The 18,321-nt window shown below is 43.3% G+C and overlaps 1 protein-coding gene across 1 annotated transcript in view; it reads right to left on the reverse strand.

Annotated features, from left to right (window-relative positions):
- Window positions 1-18,034, reverse strand: part of LOC129835982 (RPE-retinal G protein-coupled receptor-like) — a 37,748-nt gene extending 19,714 nt beyond the window's left edge. The window contains exons 1-3 of the mRNA XM_055901694.1: window positions 17,503-18,034; window positions 10,837-10,993; window positions 8,899-9,020 (exon numbers count right to left, since the gene is read on the reverse strand). Of these exons, the coding sequence (XP_055757669.1) occupies window positions 8,899-9,020; window positions 10,837-10,993; window positions 17,503-17,581 (358 nt within the window). The 5' untranslated portion in view covers window positions 17,582-18,034. The remainder of the gene's footprint in view (window positions 1-8,898; window positions 9,021-10,836; window positions 10,994-17,502) is intronic.
- Window positions 18,035-18,321: the final 287 nt, after the last annotated feature.

Here is an 18,321-nt window from a genome sequence, read left to right on the forward strand (position 1 = left end):
CCGTCTGCACAGCGATGCCTGAACTGCTCGTCTGCCAAGCGCCATCTGAGCCATCCGTCTCCCCAGCGCCATCTGAGCCATCCGTCTCCCCAGCGCCATCTGAGCCATCCGTCTCCCCAGCGCCATCTGAGCCATCCGTCTGCCATGAGCCTGCAAAGCCGCCCGTCTGCCATGAGCCTGCAAAGCCGCCCGTCTGCCATGAGCCTACTGAGCCGTCCGCCAGACAGGAGCCGCTAGAGCCGCCAGCCAGACAGGAGCCGCTAGAGCCGTACGTCAGACAGGATCTGCCAGAGCCGCCAACCAGACAGGATCTGCCAGAGCCGCCAACCAGACAGGATCTGCCAGAGCCGCCAACCAGACAGGATCTGCCAGAGCCGCCAACCAGACAGGATCTGCCAGAGCCGCCAACCAGACAGGATCTGCCAGAGCCGCCAACCAGACAGGATCTGCCAGAGCCGCCAACTAGACAGGATCTGCCAGATCAGTCAGCTAGCCATGAGCAGCCAGATCCGTCAGCCAGCCATGAGCAGCCAGATCCGTCAGCCAGCCATGAGCAGCCAGATCCGTCAGCCAGCCATGAGCAGCCAGATCCGTCAGCCAGCCATGAGCAGCCAGGCCCGTCAGCCAGCCATGAGCAGCCAGATCCGTCAGCCAGCCATGAGCAGCCAGATCCGTCAGCCAGCCATGAGCAGCCAGATCTGTCAGCCAGCCATGAGCCGTCCAGCCAGGATCTGCCCATTATCCTGGTGTTGCCCCTTATCCCGGTGCTGCCCCTTATCCCGGTGCTGCCCCTTATCCCGGTGCTACCCCTTATCCCGGTGCTACCCCTTATCCCGGTGCTGGCCCTTATCCCGGTGCTGCCCTTTATCCCGGTGCTGCCCCTTATGACTATGGTGGGGTGGGGACCACGACCAGTGCCGGAGCCGCCGCCGTGGAAGGAAGCCCACCCAGACCCTCCCCTAGACTATGTGTTGGTGCGTCCGGAGTTCGCGCCTTAAGGGGGGGGTTATGTCACGCCCTGGCCTTAGTATTATTTGTTTTATTTATTATTTTAGTTAGGTCAGGGTGTGACATGGGGTATGTGTGTATTTTGGGGTATTATATGGTAGAGGGGGTGTTTGGTGTAGTTTATGGTTTGGTGTTGAGTGTATGTGTCTAGCTGTGTCTATGTTGGGTGTAGTTCTAGGAAAGTCTATGGTGGCCGGAATGGCTTCTCAATTAGAGACAGCTGATTTCGGTTGTCTCTAATTGGGAGCCATATTTAAGGCTGCCATAGGCTTTAGCTGTTTGTGGGTCATTGTTTGTGTATATGTATAGTTCAACGTAAGTAGTTTGTGTGTGCACTTACGTTTGAAGTTTTCACGATCGTTTGTTGTTTTTCGTTAGTGTTGTAATAGTGTGTCGTGTTCATCTTCGTCGTTATTAAAAAGAAGATGTATCCAAATCATGTTGCACCTTGGTCCTCTCGTTCATGTCAACACGATCGTGACACTCATTGTATTTGTGTCTCCCCTTATTGTATTCCTGTTATATGGACAGTGTTGTTTTTATTGATGTGTTTGTCGTATTAAAAAATATTCTGCTTAAGCTTCTGGTCCTGTATCACACATTCATGAAAATAGCCATGGCCTCTAAACCGTCAAGCTGCATACTTGACCCTATTCCAAATAACCTACTGAAAGAGCTACTCACTGTGTTGCGTAGAAACTCACTGCCTTCCTGAAGACAAATAATGAATACAAAATGCTTCAGTCTGGTTTTAGACCCCATCATAGCACCGAGACTGCCCTCGTGAAGGTGGTAAATTACCTTTTAATAGCATCAGACCAAGGTTCTGCATCTGTCCTCGTGCTCCTAGACCAGGGGTGTCAAACTCATTCCACGGAGGACCTAGTGTCTGCAGGTTTTTGGTTTTTCCTTTCAATAAAGCCCTAGACAACCAGGTGTGGGGAGTTCCTAACTAATTAGTGATGTTAATTCATCAATCAAGTATAAGGGAGGAGCGAAAACCCGCAGACACTCGGCCCCCCGTGGAATGAGTTTGACACCTGTGTCCTAGACCTTAGTGCTGCTTTTGACACCATCGATCACCACATTCTTTTGGAGGGATTATACACCCTAATTGGTCTACACGGACAAGTTCTTGCCTGGTTTAGATCTTATCTGTCGGAAAGATATCAGTTCGTCTCTGTGAATGGATTGTCCCATGAAAAATAATTTGTAACTTTTGGCATTCCTCAAGGTTCCGTATTAGGACCACTATTGTTTTCACTATATATTCTACCTCTTGGTGATGTCATTCGGAAACACAATGTCAACTTTCACTCCAATGGGGACGACACAGCTGTACATTTCAATGAAACATGATGAAGCCCCAAAATTGCCTACCTTTTAAGCCTATGTTTCAGACATAAGGAAGTGGATGGCGGCAAACATTGTACTTCTAAACTCAGACAAAATAAAGATGCTAGTTCTAGGTCCCAAGAAACAAAGATCTGCTGTTGGATCTGACAATTAATCTTGATGGTTGTACAGTCGTCTAAAATAAAACAGAAGGACCTCTGCATTACCCCTGGACCCTGATCTCTCTTTTGATGAACAATCAAGAATATTTCAAGGACAGCTTTTTTCCATCTTCCGAAAATTGCAAAAATCTGACATTTTTTCCAAAAATTATGCAGAAAAGCTCATCCATGCTTTTGTCACTTCTAGATTAGACTACTGCAATGCTCTACTCTCCGGATAAAGCATTAAATAAACTTCAGTTAATGCTAAACACGGCTGCTAGAAACCTGACCGGCTCCCCTCTCTACACTGGGATTCTCTGCCTCTGACCCTATTACGGGGGCTGAGTCACTGGCTTACTAGTGCTCTTCCATGCCGTTCCTAGGAGGGGTGCGTCACTTGAGTGGGTTGAGTCACAGACGTGATCATCCTGTCTGGTTTCGTGCCCCCTCAAGCTCATGCGGTGGAGATCTTTGTGGGCAATACTCAGCCTTGTCTCAGGGCAGTAAGTTGGTGGTCTATTAATATCCCTCTAGTGGTGTGGGGGCTGTGCTTTGGCAAAGTAGGTGGGGTTAAATCAAATCAAATTTTATTAGTCACATGCGCTGAATAAAACAGGTGTAGGTAGACCTTACAGTGAAATGCTTACTTACAAGGCCCTAACCAACAATTCAGTTTCAAAAATACAGATAAGAATAAGAGATTAAAGTAACAAGTAATTAAAGAGCAGCAGTGAAATAACAAGAGCGAGACTACAGTTGAAGCGGAAGTTTACATACACTTAGTTTGGAGTCATAAAAACTGTTTTTTCAAACGCTCCACAAATTTCTTGAACAACAACAGTTTTGGAAAGTCGGTTAGGACATCTACTGTGTGCATGACACAAGTAATTTTTCCAACAATTGTTTACAGACATATTATTTCACTTATAATTCACTGTATTACAATTCCAGTGGGTCAGACGTTTACATACACTAAGTTGACTGTGCCTTTAAACAACTTGGAAAATTCCAGAAAATGATGTCATAGCTTTAGAAGCTTCTGATAAATGATTAGCCTGAGTCAATTGGAGGTGTACCTGTGGATGTATTTCAAGGCCTACCTTCAAACTCGGTGCTTATTTGCGTGACATCATGGGAAAATCAAAAGAAATCAGCCAAGACCTCAGGAAAAAAATGTAGACCTCCACAAGTCTGGTTCATCCTTGGGAGCAATTTCCAAACGCCTGAAGGTACCACGTTCATCTGTACAAACCATAGTACGCAAGTCATACCGCTCAGGAAGGAGACGCGTTCTGTCTCCTAGAGATGAACAGACTTTGGGGCGAAATGTGCAAATAAATCCCAGAACAACAGCAAAGGACCTTGTGAAGATGCTGGAGGAAACAGGTACAAACTTATCTATAACCACAGTAAAAACAAGTCCTATATCGACATAACCTGAAAGGCAGCTCAGCAAGGAAGAAGCTACTGCTCCAAAACCGCCATAAAAAAGCCAGACTGCGGTTTGCAACTGCACATGGGGACAAAGATTGTACTTTTTGGAGAAATGTCCTCTGGTCTGATGAAACAAAAATAGAACTGTTTGACCATAATGACCATCGTTATGTTTGTAGGAAAAAGGGGGCGGCTTGCAAGCCAAAGAACACCATCCCAACCGTGAAGTGCGGGGTGGCAGCATCATGTTGTGGGGGTGCTTTGCTGCAGGAGGGACAGGTGCACTTCACAAAATAGATGGCATTATGAAAGAAAATTATGTGGATATATTGAAGCAACATCTCAAGACATCAGTCAGGAAGTTAAAGCTTGGTCGCAAATGGGTCTTCCAAATGGACAATGACCCCAAGCATACTTCCAAAGTTGTGGCGAACTGGCTTAAGGACAACAAAGTCAAGGTATAAGAATGGCCATCACAAAGCCCTGACCTAAATCCTATAGAAAATTTGTGGGCAGAACTGAAAAAGTGTTTGCGAGCAAGGAGGCCTACAAGCCTGACTCAGTTACACCTTCTCTGTCAGGAGGAATGGGCCACAATTCACCCAATTTATTGTGGGAAGCTTGTGGAAGGCTACACAAAATGTTTAACCCAAGTTAAACAATATAAAGGCAATGCTACCAAATGCTAATTGAGTGTATGTAAACTTCTGACCCACTGGCAATGTGATGAAAGAAATAAAAGCTGAAATAAATCATTCTCTCTACTATTATTCTGACATTTCACATTCTTAAAATAAAGTGCTGATCCTATCTGACCTAAGACAGGGAATTTTTACTTGGATTAAATGTCAGGAATTGTGAAAAACTCAGTTTAAATGTATTTGGCTAATGTAAACTTTTGACTATTTGACTAGATGTTCAGGAGTCTTATGGCTTGGGGGTAGAAGCTGCTTAGAATTCCTCTTGGACGTGCGATAGCAGAGAGAACAGTTTATGACGAGGGTGGCTGGAGTCTTTGACAATTTTTAGGGCCTTCCTTTGACACTGGTATAGAGGTCCTGGACGACAGGAAGCTTGGCGCCAGTGATGTACTGGGCGGTTTGCACTACCCTCTGTAGGGCCTCGGATGCCGAGCAGTTGCCATACCAGTCAGTGATGTAACCACTCAGGATGCTCTCGATGGTGCAGCTGTAGAACCTTTTGAGGATCTGAGGACCCATGCCAATCTTTTCAGTCTCCTGAGGGAGAATAGGTTTTGTCGTGCCCTCTTCACGACTGTCTTGGTGTTCTTGGACTATGTTAGTTTGTTGGTGATGTGGACACCAAGGAACTAGAAGCTCTCAATCTGCTCCACTGCAGCCCCGTCGATGAGAATGAGGGCGTGCTCGGGCCTCTTTTTCCTGTAGTCCACAATCATCTCCTTTGTCTTGATCATGTTGAGGGAGAGGTTGTTGTCCTGGCACCACACGACCAGGTCTCTGACCTCCTCCCTATAGGCTGTCTCGACGTTGTCGGTGATCAGGCCTACCACTGTTGTGTCATCTTCAAACTTAATGATGGTGTTGGAGTTGTGCCTGGCCATGCAGTCATGGGTGAACAGGGAGTACAGGAGGGGACTGAGCATGCACCTGAGGGGCCCAGTGTTGAGGGTCAGTGTGACGGATGTGTTGTTATCTAGCCTTACCACCTGGGCTTGGCCCGTCAGGAAGTCCAGGATCCAGTTGCAGAGGGAGGTGTTAAGTCCCAGGGTCCTTAGTTTATTGATGAGCTTTGAGGGCACTATGGTGTTGAACGGTGAGCTGTAGTCAATGAAAAGCATTCTCACATAAGTGTTCCTTTTGTCCAGGTGGGAAGGGCAGTGTGGAGTGCAATGGAGACGCATCATCTGTGGATCTGATGGGGTGGCATGTAAATTGGAGTGGGTCTAGGGTTTCTGAGATGATGGTATTGATGTGAGCCATGACCAGCCTTTCAAGGCACTTCATGGCTACAGACGTCAGTGCTACGGACCGGTAGTCATTTAGGCAGGTTACCTTAGTGTTCTTGGGGACAGGTACTATGGTGGTCTGCATAAAACATGTTGGTATTACAGACTCGGAGAGGGAGAGGTTGAAAATGTCAGTGAAGACACTTCCCAGTTGGTCAGCGCATGCTCGCAGTACACGTCCTGGTAATTCGCCTGCCCCTGCAGCCTTGTGAATGCTGACCAGTTTAAAGGTTGACTCACATTGGCCGCGGAGAGCGTGATCACAGTGTTTTTGCCTCAAAGCAAGCATAGAAGTAGTTTAGCTCGTCTGGTAGGTTCGTGTCACTGGGCAGCTCTCGGCTGTGCTTCCCCTTGTAGTCTGTAATGGTTTGCAAGCCCTGCCACATCCGACGAGCATCAGAGCCAGTGTAGGTCGATTCGATCTTAGTCCCGTATTGATGCTTTGCCTGTTTGATGGTACGTCGGAGATCATAGCGGAATTTCTTATAAGCTTCCGGGTTAGAGTCCCACTCCTTGAAAGCGGCAACCCTAGCCTTAAGCTCAGTGCGGATGCTGTCTGTAATCCATGGCTTCTGGTTGGGGTATGTACGTACGGTCACTGTGGGGACGATGTCATCGATGCGCTTATTGATGAAGCCAATGACTGATGTGGTGTACCCCTCAATGCCATCAGAGGAATTCCGGAACATATTCCAGTCTGTGCTAGCAAAACAGTCCTGTAGCTGAGCATCTGCTCCATCAGTCCACTCTATTGATCTAGTAACTGGTGCTTCCTGCTTTAATTTTAGCTTGTAAGAGGGAATCAGGAGGATATAATTATGGTCAGATTTGCCAAATGGAAAGCGAGGGAGAGCTTTGTATGTGTCTCTGTGTGTGGAGTATAGGTGGTCCAGAGTTATTTTTCCTCTGGTTGCACATTTAACATGCTTATAGAAATTTGCTATAAACGGATTTAAGTTTCCCTGCATTAAAACCTCTTGAAGCTAGGGGGCATAATTTATTTTGGTATGTAAACAGCTACAAAGAATACAGATGAAAACTCTCAATAGGTAGTGTGGTCTACAGCTTATCATGAGAAACTCTACCTGAGGTGAGCAATAGCTCAAGACTTCCTTAGATATCGTGCACCAGCTGTTGTTTACAAAATACCTAGACCGCCAACCCTTGTCTTACCAGACGCCTCTGTTCTATGCTGCCGGTACATCGTATAACCAGCCAGCAATATGTTGATGTTGTCGTCATTCAGCCACGACTCCATGAAGCATAAGATGTTAAAGTTTTTAATGTCCCGTTGGTAGTTTAATCTTCTGCGTAACTTGTCGATTTCATTGTCCAAAGATTGCACGTTTGCTAGCAGAATGGAGGGAAGTGGGGGTTTATTCGATCGCCTGCGAACTCTCAGAAGGAAGACGGACTTTCGGCCCATCTTTCTCCGCCTCCTCGTCACGCAGATCGGGGCCTGTTCCGTCGGGCTCGTCAGAATCGTGAAAGGAAAAAAAGAGGATTCTGCTAGTCCGTCGTGAGTAATCTCAGTCCTGTTATTTTAAATTATTTTCGGTCATAAGAGACGGTAACGGCAACATTATATACAAAATAAGTTTCAAACCACGCAAATAAGCGAACAAAAAACACAATCGGCTGGGGGCATGTAAAACGTCTGCCATCTTCCCTGGCGCCATCTTATATCCTGCCTGGTTTGCCCTGTCCGGGGGTATCGTCGGACGGGGCCACAGTGTCCCCCGACCCACCGTGTCCCCCGACCCACCCATGTCTCAGTCTCCAGTATCTATGATGCAATTAGTCTAAGTGCTGAGGAGCTAGGGTCAGAGTGTTATATCTGGTGTAATTCTCCTGTCTTATCTGGTGTCCTGTGTAAATGTAAGTATGCTCCCTAAATTCTCCCTCTCCCTCTCTCTTGTCCGGTAGAACTTGAGCACCAGGATCATGCCTCAGGACTACCTGGCCTGAAGACTCCTGGCGTTCCCCAATTCACCTGGCCGTGTTGCTGCTCTAGTTTCAACTGTTCTGGTCAGAGCCTGGTTCCTCTCTAGGTTTCTTCCTAGGTTCCTGCCTTTCTAGGGAGTTTTTCCTAGTCACCATGCTTCTACATCTGCATTACTTGCTGTTTGGGGTTTTAGGCTGGGTTTCTGTATAGCACTTTGTGACATCTGCTGATGTAAAAAGGGCTTTACAAATCAATTTGATTGATATAAAGTGTAGTATCTGATATAGCCTATGCCTACTCTACACTACATGCGCTCAGCCATGCATTGAAGTCTTTTTTGCAAACAGTGATTGAGTTATATTATTCGCCTAACTGATGACTATTCAATCTAGGCAAGTAGGCAAAAAAATGTAAAAGCTCCAGGGCCTATTTCAATCTGGCCCTGGCCACATAATGTTGCTCTCTCTGACAGTAGCCTGGTTACTTCTGGTTGTTGTGGTACTGTATCTCTCTTATTGCTCTCTGATATATAGTTTGACAGAATCATGACACACAATAGAAAGTGTGTCAGTGTTAGTGTAATCTGCAGATTATGTATTCGTGAGAGTCATATGCATGGCTTTAATGACGTGACAACCTAACAGATTATTAGACTCCTAGGCTGAAGGCCAGATGGCCTCTTAGGACGCTGTGAGGCCAAAAGAGCAGCTGCACCCAAAGACTAGTTTATGGGCTCCCGAGTTGCGCAGCAGTCTAAGGCACGGCATCTCAGTGCAAGAGGCGTCACTACAGTCTGGTTCGAATCCAGGCTGTATCACATCCGGCCGTGATTGGGAGTCCCATAGGGCGGAGCACAATTGGCCCAGCTTTGTCCGGGTTTGGCTGTTATTATAAATAAGAATTTGTTCTTAACTGACTTACCTAGTTAAATAAAATAGTCCTATCTAATGTGCATTTGTTGTTGGGGATGAGTGTATGTGGTTATGTATGAGACTTAAAAGACCTATGAAACTCATTCCATTTACTTGTGCAGTACTGGTGATATCTGTCCCATGCGATGGCAGCAATGAAGTGGATGCTGGCGAGAGCTGTCACGAAACCCTGGAAGCCATGAGTCTGGCAGCCATCAGAGCCATAGGGCCAGTACCTGGAGAAGGACATAGTAAAGAGGGGGAAAGACAATACATTAGGCCTTAACATAGTCTATTTGTTCAGCTGGTTGTGAATGACTTTTACAATGCTCAACAACCAATGGTTAGACTGTAGGGAAGGTCAGTGTCTTGTTTCTGAACTTTTGCATTGACCACGGTCATCTATTAATAACCATTTTGAATGTGAAGGGAATCCGGTGCCTGTTTTCATCCTAAATCACCTAGCCGGCAACGTCATCGTTCATCCCCCTGATTACAGAGTTCTAAATCCTCCGCCTTTACACAGCACAGTCGCCAGGAGGTCTGTAACATGTACTGTATGCCCTAAACCCTGTTGGTCTTTGCCCCGGCCTTATCGGTCTACTACTCTAACACTACGCAGAGATATTGATGAGCCAATTGACTGCATTATGTCTGAGAGAGCGACAACCTCCTTTGCGTTGCTCCACTATAGACTATTGTAGGAATAGTATAGAACAGGGATCATCAACTAGATTCAGCCGCGGGCCAAGTTTTTATTGAGCGGATGGTCGGGGGGCCGAAACATAATTCAAATAAGTTGTAGACTGCAAATTGACTGCAAGAAGCCAAAACAGATATATTGTTTGACTAAAACATAATAATTCCAAACCTTGCTTACATTTGTAAATGATAACGTGTGTCTCTCTATTATGCGTGGGCATACTTGGGAACAGATTTCTTAAATAAAAATCACTTGTAGTTAAATTCCTGGTGTTTTTAAGTCTATGTCCAACAATTAACTCTAGTGGTGTGGGGGCTGTGCTTTGACAAAGTGGGTGGGGTTATATCCTGCCTGTTTGGCCCGGCATTGTCGGATGGGGCCAAATCGTCTCCAGACCCCTCCTGTCTCAGCCTCCAGTATTTATGCTGCAGTAGTTTATGTGTCGGGGGGCTAGGGTCAGTCTGTTATATCTGGAGTATTTCTTCTGTCTTATCTGGTGTCCTGTGTCAATGTAAGTATGCTCCCTCAAATTCTCTCTCTCTTTCTCTCTTTTTCTCTCTTTCTTTCAGAGGACCTGAGCCCTAGGACCATGCCTCAGGACTACCTGGGCTAATGACTCCTTGCTGTACCCAGTCCACCTGGCCGTGCTGCTGCTCCAGTTTCAACTGTTCTGCCTGCGGCTATGGAACCCTGACCTGTTCACCGGATGTGCTACCTGTCCCAGACCTGCTGTTTCAACTCTCTAGAGACAGCAGGAGCGGTAGAGATACTCTGAATGATCGGCTATGAAAAGTCAACTGACATTTACTCCTGAGGTGCTGACCTGTTGCACCCTCAACAACCACTGTGATTATTATTTTTTGACCCTGCTGGTCATCTATGAACATTTTAATATCTTGGCCATGTTCTGTTATAATCTCCACCCGGCACAGCCAGAAGAAGACTGGCCACCCCTCATAGCCTGGTTCCTCTCTAGGTTTCTTCCTAGGTTCTGGCCTTTCTATGGAGCTTTTCCTAGCCACCGTGCTTCTACACCTGCATTGCTGGCTGTTTGGGGTTTTAGGCTGGGTTTCTGTACAGCGATTTGAGACATCAGCTGATGTAAGAAGGGCTTTATAAATTAATGTGATTGATTGATTGAATTAAAACAACTTGGGGGGGCAAAATAAAACCACGTGAGCCAAATTCGTCCTGCGGGCCGCCAGTTGGAGAACCCTGGTATATAATATTCTATATTCCATTCAATTCATGGTATTTCACAGTGGATAAAAATTGCAACAATGAGTCAGTGTGAGTAGAAAGTAAATTAGGTGATTGAAAGGATTAGTAGGTTATATTACGTCACTCACCTCAGAAAGCTGGAGAAAGCGGCAATGGTTGCGTTCGCGGAGATGCCCATATCAGCCAATGCCAAGCTAAAGACTAGGAAATTGCTGGGGGTTCTCAGTTCTCTTATTTTTATGAAAGCAGCGACTGTCACAGCATTCAGGAAGAATCCCAGAAGACCTTTAGGGAACATAAAACAGAATAGGCTATAAACACAGCGGCAGTGCGCATAGCAAAGTACTCCAAAATGATTTCACCCACGGAGTTGAGAGCAGACTTTTAATACTTAAACCCTTAAGTTTGTCCTCTGTAGCGTGCCTTTGTTTGCTGAAATCCAAACTTTTTAATAAAATGTTAATCAAATACAACCATCAACTGTTTCCTTGTTGAGATTCAATTGGCACATGCGGATCTGTGCTGAGTTGCCATCTTAGAGCAACAGCAATGAGGAAACAGTCTGCAGTTGTATTTGTGAACTACCGGCTCGATTAGGTCTTCTGTAGCAATTTTTGAAATTGTGTTGTGTACTGTACGAGTCAAAAGTTTGGACACACCTACTCATTCAAGGGTTTTTCTTTATTTTTACTATTTTCTACATTGTAGAACAATAGTGTAGACATCACAACTATGAAATAACACAAAAGTGTTAAACAAATCAAAATATATTTTATACTTGAGATTCTTCATAGTAGCCACCATTTGCCCTGATGACAGCTTTGCACACTCTTGGCATTCTCTCAAACAGCTTGATGAGGTAGTCACCTGGAATGCATTTCAATTAAAAGGTGTGCCTTGTTAAAAGTTAATTTATGGCAATCAGTTGTGTTGTGACAGAGTAGAGGTGGTATACAGAAGATAGCCCTATTTGGTAAAAGACCAAGTCCATATTATTGCAAGAACAGCTCAAATAAGCAAAGAGAAACGACAGTCCATTACTTTAAAACATGAAGGTCAGTCAATACGGGAACATTTCTTCAAGTGCAGTCGCAAAAACCATCAAGTGCTATGATGAAACTGGCTCTCATGAGGACCGCCACAGGAATGGAAGACCCAGAGTTACTTCTGCTGCAGAGGATAAGTTCATTAAGGTTACCAGTCTCAGAAATTGCAGCACAAATAAATGCTTCAGAGTTCAAGTAACAGACACATCAGCAGTTCAGAGGAGAATGCATGAATCAGGCCTTCATGGTCGAATTGCTGCAAAGAAACCACTACTAAAGGACACCAATAAGAAGAAGAGACTTGCTTGGGCCAAGAAACACAAGCAATGGACATTAGACCGGGGGAAATGTATCCTTGTTCGGATGAGTCCAAATTTGAGATTATTGGTTCCAAAAAAGTAGGTGAACGGATAATCTCGGCATGTGTGGTTCCCACCGTGAAGCATGGAGGAGGAGGTGTGATGGTGTGGGGGTGCTTTGCTGGTAACACATGTCTTTGTGAGACGAAGAGTAGGTGAACGGATAATCTCGGCATGTGTGGTTCCCACCGTGAAGCATGGAGGAGGAGGTGGGATGGTGTGGGGGTGCTTTGCTGGTAACACTGTCTGTGATTTATTTAGAATTCAAGGCACACTTAACAAGCATGGCTGCCATAGCATTCTGCAGTGATACACCATCCCATCTGGTTTGGGCTTAGTGGGACTATCATTTGTTTTTCAACAGGACAATGACCCAACACACCTCAAGGCTGTGTAAGGGCTATTTGACCAAGAAGGATAGTGATGGAGTGCTTCATCAGATTAACTGGCCTCCACAATCACCCGACCACAACCCAATTGAGATGATTTGGGATGATTTGGACCCCAGCGTGAAGGAAAAGCAGCCAACAAGTACTCTGCTCAGCATTTGTGGGAACTCCTTCAAGACTGTTGGAAAAGCATTCCAGATGAAGCTGGTTGAGAGAATGCCAAGAGTGTGCAAAGGTGTCATCAAGGCAAAGGGCTACTATGAAGAATCTCAAGTAAAATATATTTTGATTTGTTTAACACTTTTTTTTATCCTACATGATTTCATATGTGTTATTTCATAGTTTTGATGTCTTCTCTATTATTCTACAATGTAAAAAAAATAGTAAAAAATTAAGAACAACCCTTGAATGAGTAGGTGTCAACTTTTGACTGGTACTGTGCATTGGATAAAAGTAGGGACCAATGTTCCCTCTAATGTTTTTTTTTTTTTTACAGTGAACACTGTGTAACGCTCGTCTTTCTCCTCATCTGAAGAGGAGCAAGGATCGGACCAATATGCAGCATAGTTTAAAGACATAATCACGTTTATTTAAACGAAGACGAAAAACACTTGAACAAACTACAAAATAAGAAACGACGTGAACAGACCTGAAATTGAGAACAAAACACATGAACTGGAAGGAACACATGAATGAAATAAACGAAACGAACGAAAACAGTCCCGTGTGGCACAAACACTGACACAGGAACAATCACCCACAAACAAACGGTGAGAACAGCCTACCTTAATATGGTTCTCAATCAGAGGAAACGTAAAACACCTGCCCCTGATTGAGAACCATATCAGGCTAATTGAACATGAACCCAACATAGAAACACATAACATAGAATGCCCAGCTCACGTCCTGACCAACTAAACAAAGACAAAACAAAGGAAATAAGGTCAGGAACGTGACACACTGAGGCTGTACTGTTACAGTTTTAGGCAGTAGCCAATGGGCTATTGAGGCTATTTGAGCATAATGTAGACCTACTAACAAAACTAATGGAGCAAATCCAATAACATTTTCACATGGAAATAGATTTTGATTTCTAGAAGATAAGCTTTATGAGGTGTTCATTGCATGATACTTTTAAAAACATTTTTACATAAAACATTTTTTTACTTGGTCTGTAACACCATGAGCCAAATAAGTCATTGTCATTGTATTGTGCTGTATGATGCAAGAAACCACTTTACAAAATAAAAGTAATTATTACCATACAGAGAATTAGACAATGTAGGCTACCCCTCTGCCTATTGGCTTATTTACATATTCAAGCCTGTCTCAAAATACAACACTGGCCCTTTAACTAAGACTAAGCTTTTTACCTGACTGGCTTTTCAATGAGCTTGAAGTGTAGCCTACACAATTTGTGCTCTTGTAGGCAGCCGTAACTCCCCATTTCTGACCTATACTTTTCTATAACTGGGCTAATAACTTACTAACTAGCAAAGAATATCAACAAATGTGCACACGCTCGGGCGGCTCTGCGCTCTGAACTGATCTGAAAAGCACATTCATTCATTGGTGATTGAAACACCACTCATGGGCTACCACCTCCAATAGAATTGTACTCTGTTGCACTCTAGCTCTGCCTCCAAAAAAATCACACTCAATCCTGCAAAGTTAGATTTGTTTTGGTTTGTTGCATTGATAAGGGTCTGATATATAATGTTGATTCGATCACAGAAAAAAACATTGATCTATATAGTGCAAACTCATGAACTTCAATCGCTTGCTTCTCTGCATGACCTGGCATTTATTCAGCGAGGCAGTCCTAGAGGAGGTGCGCGACCATGCACACGCACAGCTTAGTAGGAACATTGGTAGGGACTCAGTGCTAGCAAATGGTATATCATACACTACAGTTGAGGAACAATGGGAAAGTAATTCTGCTTTGAAAGTTGATACAATTTTGAGAAAATGGCCCTTGAATCGTTTGGTACACCTACTGGAGAGCTATTCTTTGTCTACACTCATTCAGCATCCTTCACATCCTCTTAAGTCTTAGCCCCACCCATCTCTTTAAGAATTCACATGTGAGGCCATGTGCTAAACAGAGTGGGAACAATAGTGTAATAAACAACCAAAGATTTCAAGAATAAAGGCTGGTTTATACTACGTCTATCGACATGTCTGTAGACGGTTGTCGCAATAACATCATGAACATTCTATTGTCGTCCGACATTAAACTTGACATTGTCGTTATTAAAAAGTATTAACACAAAAATTACAGGCTGCATGACATCAGCAGCCTGATAGTCCAAAATAGCACAGCTGGTGTATTTTTACACCAATAAACCCATCTGTTTAGAAATGAATTTAGTATATGTCAATCTAGCAAACCAGGGAACTAAAAGCAACTTTTCTGTTTTTGTTTGTTTCTAGCTTGTTAGCTTACTAGCTAACGTTCAATTAGCTGGCTAGCCAGTTCAAATAATGATCATATCATATAGCTGACAACGTCTTCACTTTAGCTTATTTGTATTCACTATTACAGGAAAATAAACTCACAACAAAATCATTATTTACAAATTAATGGCGATGTAATTACAAAACATTGATCACGGTTGTGAGTGTGACAAAAAAATAAATAAATTGAAACATATATCTGAAAATGTACACTACCATTCAAAAGTTTGGGGTCACTTAGAAATGTCCATGTTTTTGAAAGAAAAGCCCCAAAAAATGTTCCATTAGAATATCATCAAATTGATCAGAAATACAGTGTAGACATTGTTAATGTTATAAATGACTATTGTAGCTGGAAATGGAAGCTTTTTTATGGAATATCTACATAGGCGTACAGAGGCCCATTATCAGCAACCATCACTCCTGTGTTCCAATGGCACGTTGTGTTAGCTAATCCAAGTTGATCATTTCAAAAGGCTAATTGTTCATTAGAAAACCCCTTTGCAATTATGTTAGCACAGCTTAAAACTGTTCTGATTAAAGAAGCAAGAAAGTTGGCCTTCTTTAGACTAGTTGTGTATCTGTAGCATCAGCATCTGTGGGTTCGATTACAGGCTCCAAATGGCCAGAAACAAAGAAATTTCTTCTGAAACTCGTCAGCCTATTCTTGTTCTGAGAAATGAAAGCTATTCCATGTGAGAAAAACGCATTTTGATTAAAAAAAACAAATGTTTACATTAAATTGCCTCTGCTGTGTTGTAGTGACAAACGACATAAGCCATCTTTCCTGAAAGAAGTCACATTTGGATAATGTTTTATAAAAATTATGGCTTTCAGCAAACAAAGGCATGCAACAACAGAGGGCAAACATAGGTTTACAGTAACACCATACCGAAACTAGGTGTGCGCAAATTGATTTTGTCCCCCCACACCAAACGCGATCACGACACGCAGGTTGAATTATCAAAACATACTCTCTACCAATTATGTTAATTTGGGTGCAGGTTTAAAAGCATTAAACATTTATGGCAATTTAGCTAGCTAGCTTATTTGTTCTATTTAGCTAACTTGTTGTTGCTAGCTAATTTGTCCTGGGATAGAAACGTTGAGTTGTTATTTTACCTGAAATGAAAAAGGTCCTCTACTCCGACAATTAATCCACATATAAAACAGTCAACCAAATCGTTTCTAGTGATCTCTCCCCCTTCCAGTCTTGATCTTCTTTGGACTTTATAAAAAGCCTGGAAGGACAGATGACTAGAAACTATTTGGTTGAACATTTTATGTGTGGATTAATTGTCAGAGTAGAGGACTTTGTGCATTTCAGGTAAAATAACAACTCAATGTTGCATATTCCATGACAAATTAAGTTAGCTAGCAACAGCAAGTTAGATAAATACTACAAATTAGCTAGCAACTGCAGGCTACCTAAGGATTGATTATAAACGTTGATTGACTTGTTTGGATAAGTTTATTGGTAACGTTTGGGATTCATTTTGTAAGCATTTTGAAAGGGGGAAACCGAGTGGATTATTGACTGAAGCGCACCAGCTAAACTGAGTTTTTATGGATATAAAAAAGGACTTTATCGAAAAAAAGAACCATTTGCAATGTAACTGGGACATATTGGAGTGCCAACAGAAGATCTTCAAAGGTAAGGCATATATTATTACGCTATTTCTGACTTTCGTGTCGCAACTCCCTGGTTGAAAATGATTTGTTATGCATTTGTGTGCGGGACGCTGTCCTCAGATAATCGCATTGTTTGCTTTCGCTGTAAAAACTTTAAAAAATCTGACACCTTGGCTGGAATAACAACAAGTTAGGCTATATTTTGATGTATTGCACTTGTGATTTCATGAAAGTTTAATATTTATAGTAATTTAATTTGAACTTTGCGCTCTGCAATTTCACCTGATGTTGGCCAGGTGGGACGCTAATGTCCCAGCTATCCCAAGTAAGTTTTTAAGCAACTTCTATTTTTGCACGTGGCAAACTCAGAGGCTTGTAGGCTCGGAGCAGTGTGGGTGTAATGATTGAATAACATGTGTGCTCATATTTATTTTGCAACGCTCGTGTCGGTGTGGTCAGCATATAAGGGTTTAATATTTTACATTATTTAAGTATTCACTGCAGTGACTGGAAGGAGTAGGAGGCTAATTGTAAAACAACTCCAGTCTGTGCTCAAATCCTCAGCTCCTTGGATGAAATCATCCTGGAGTTAAAGTACTTGGCTACAGTGCGCAAAGCCAAGCGGCAAATTCCCTGAAAAATGAAAGCAGACACGTTTTTCTTTTCAAGTGCTTCTAAACAATAATATTGTGTTATTCCTAACTATTGAAGGTGACATTCTAGGATATATCATGTGATTTGCTGGCCAACATCAGCATTGCATCTATATTGTATCAAGTCACATAACACCGCTGGGACCGTTTAAGAGCATAACAGGCCACCACCTCCTGACCAAGGAGCATCAGATCTAACATAGCATACTGTAGTTACCGCATTTATGGCAGAATACCCTCAGAAAACGTGACACTCACCCTCCACCAGCAGACAAGATCCTAAAGAGAACACATCAATTTCCGAGAAGCCATCCGGTAAAGGGTAGGAAGACACCATCTTGAATGCGATTTTTCATACAAATAAAGTGCAAATATCACTGACCCACTTACTCGTTACTGTCCGCTCGCTTAAAGATGTGCCTCTAACCTAACGGAACCCGCTTCTAAAGCAGCATTTCACGTGAAAAAGCATGCACGTAATTATGTAAAGCTCTCTCTCTCTCTTGCACCAATCCGCATAAGAATGTCTTACTGAACATAACACTAACCGCTGCCCCCTACCACGTTATTTCCACACCGCTACTCTAAAGCGCTGAATTAGTTGTACACAACAAGCCTTTGTGTCTGTGTGCGACCACCGTCTGGAGAAGGATGCCTGTGATGTCAAATGCACGCGTTTGATGTAAACTACAGCTCTTTGTCGCTGACGCGAGTCAACAGGTGTCCAGCTCTTTGAAAGGATGTACAGCACCTAGCCATATAGCCTAATCCATTCATTCATGCTTACTGTAGGCTACTGAAGAGCTTGCATGGCAGTAATATATTATAGTGCACAATTGGCCCAGCATTTTCCGGGTTTGGCCGGTGTAGGCCATCATTGTAAATAAGAATTTGTTCTTAACAGACTTTCCTAGTTAAATAAAGGCTAAATACAAAATGACATCATTCAAGTTGTGAGATCTATATTAATAACTCTAATGAGTAAACAAATCTAATTGAAAGTCAACCCTGTAAACATTGCTATAGTTCCGAAATACAAAAGGACGTTCTGTTGAACAATCATAAAGACTAGAGGTT

Source organism: Salvelinus fontinalis, chromosome 37, assembly GCF_029448725.1.
Source record: "Salvelinus fontinalis isolate EN_2023a chromosome 37, ASM2944872v1, whole genome shotgun sequence".
NCBI classification, from domain to species: domain Eukaryota; kingdom Metazoa; phylum Chordata; class Actinopteri; order Salmoniformes; family Salmonidae; genus Salvelinus; species Salvelinus fontinalis.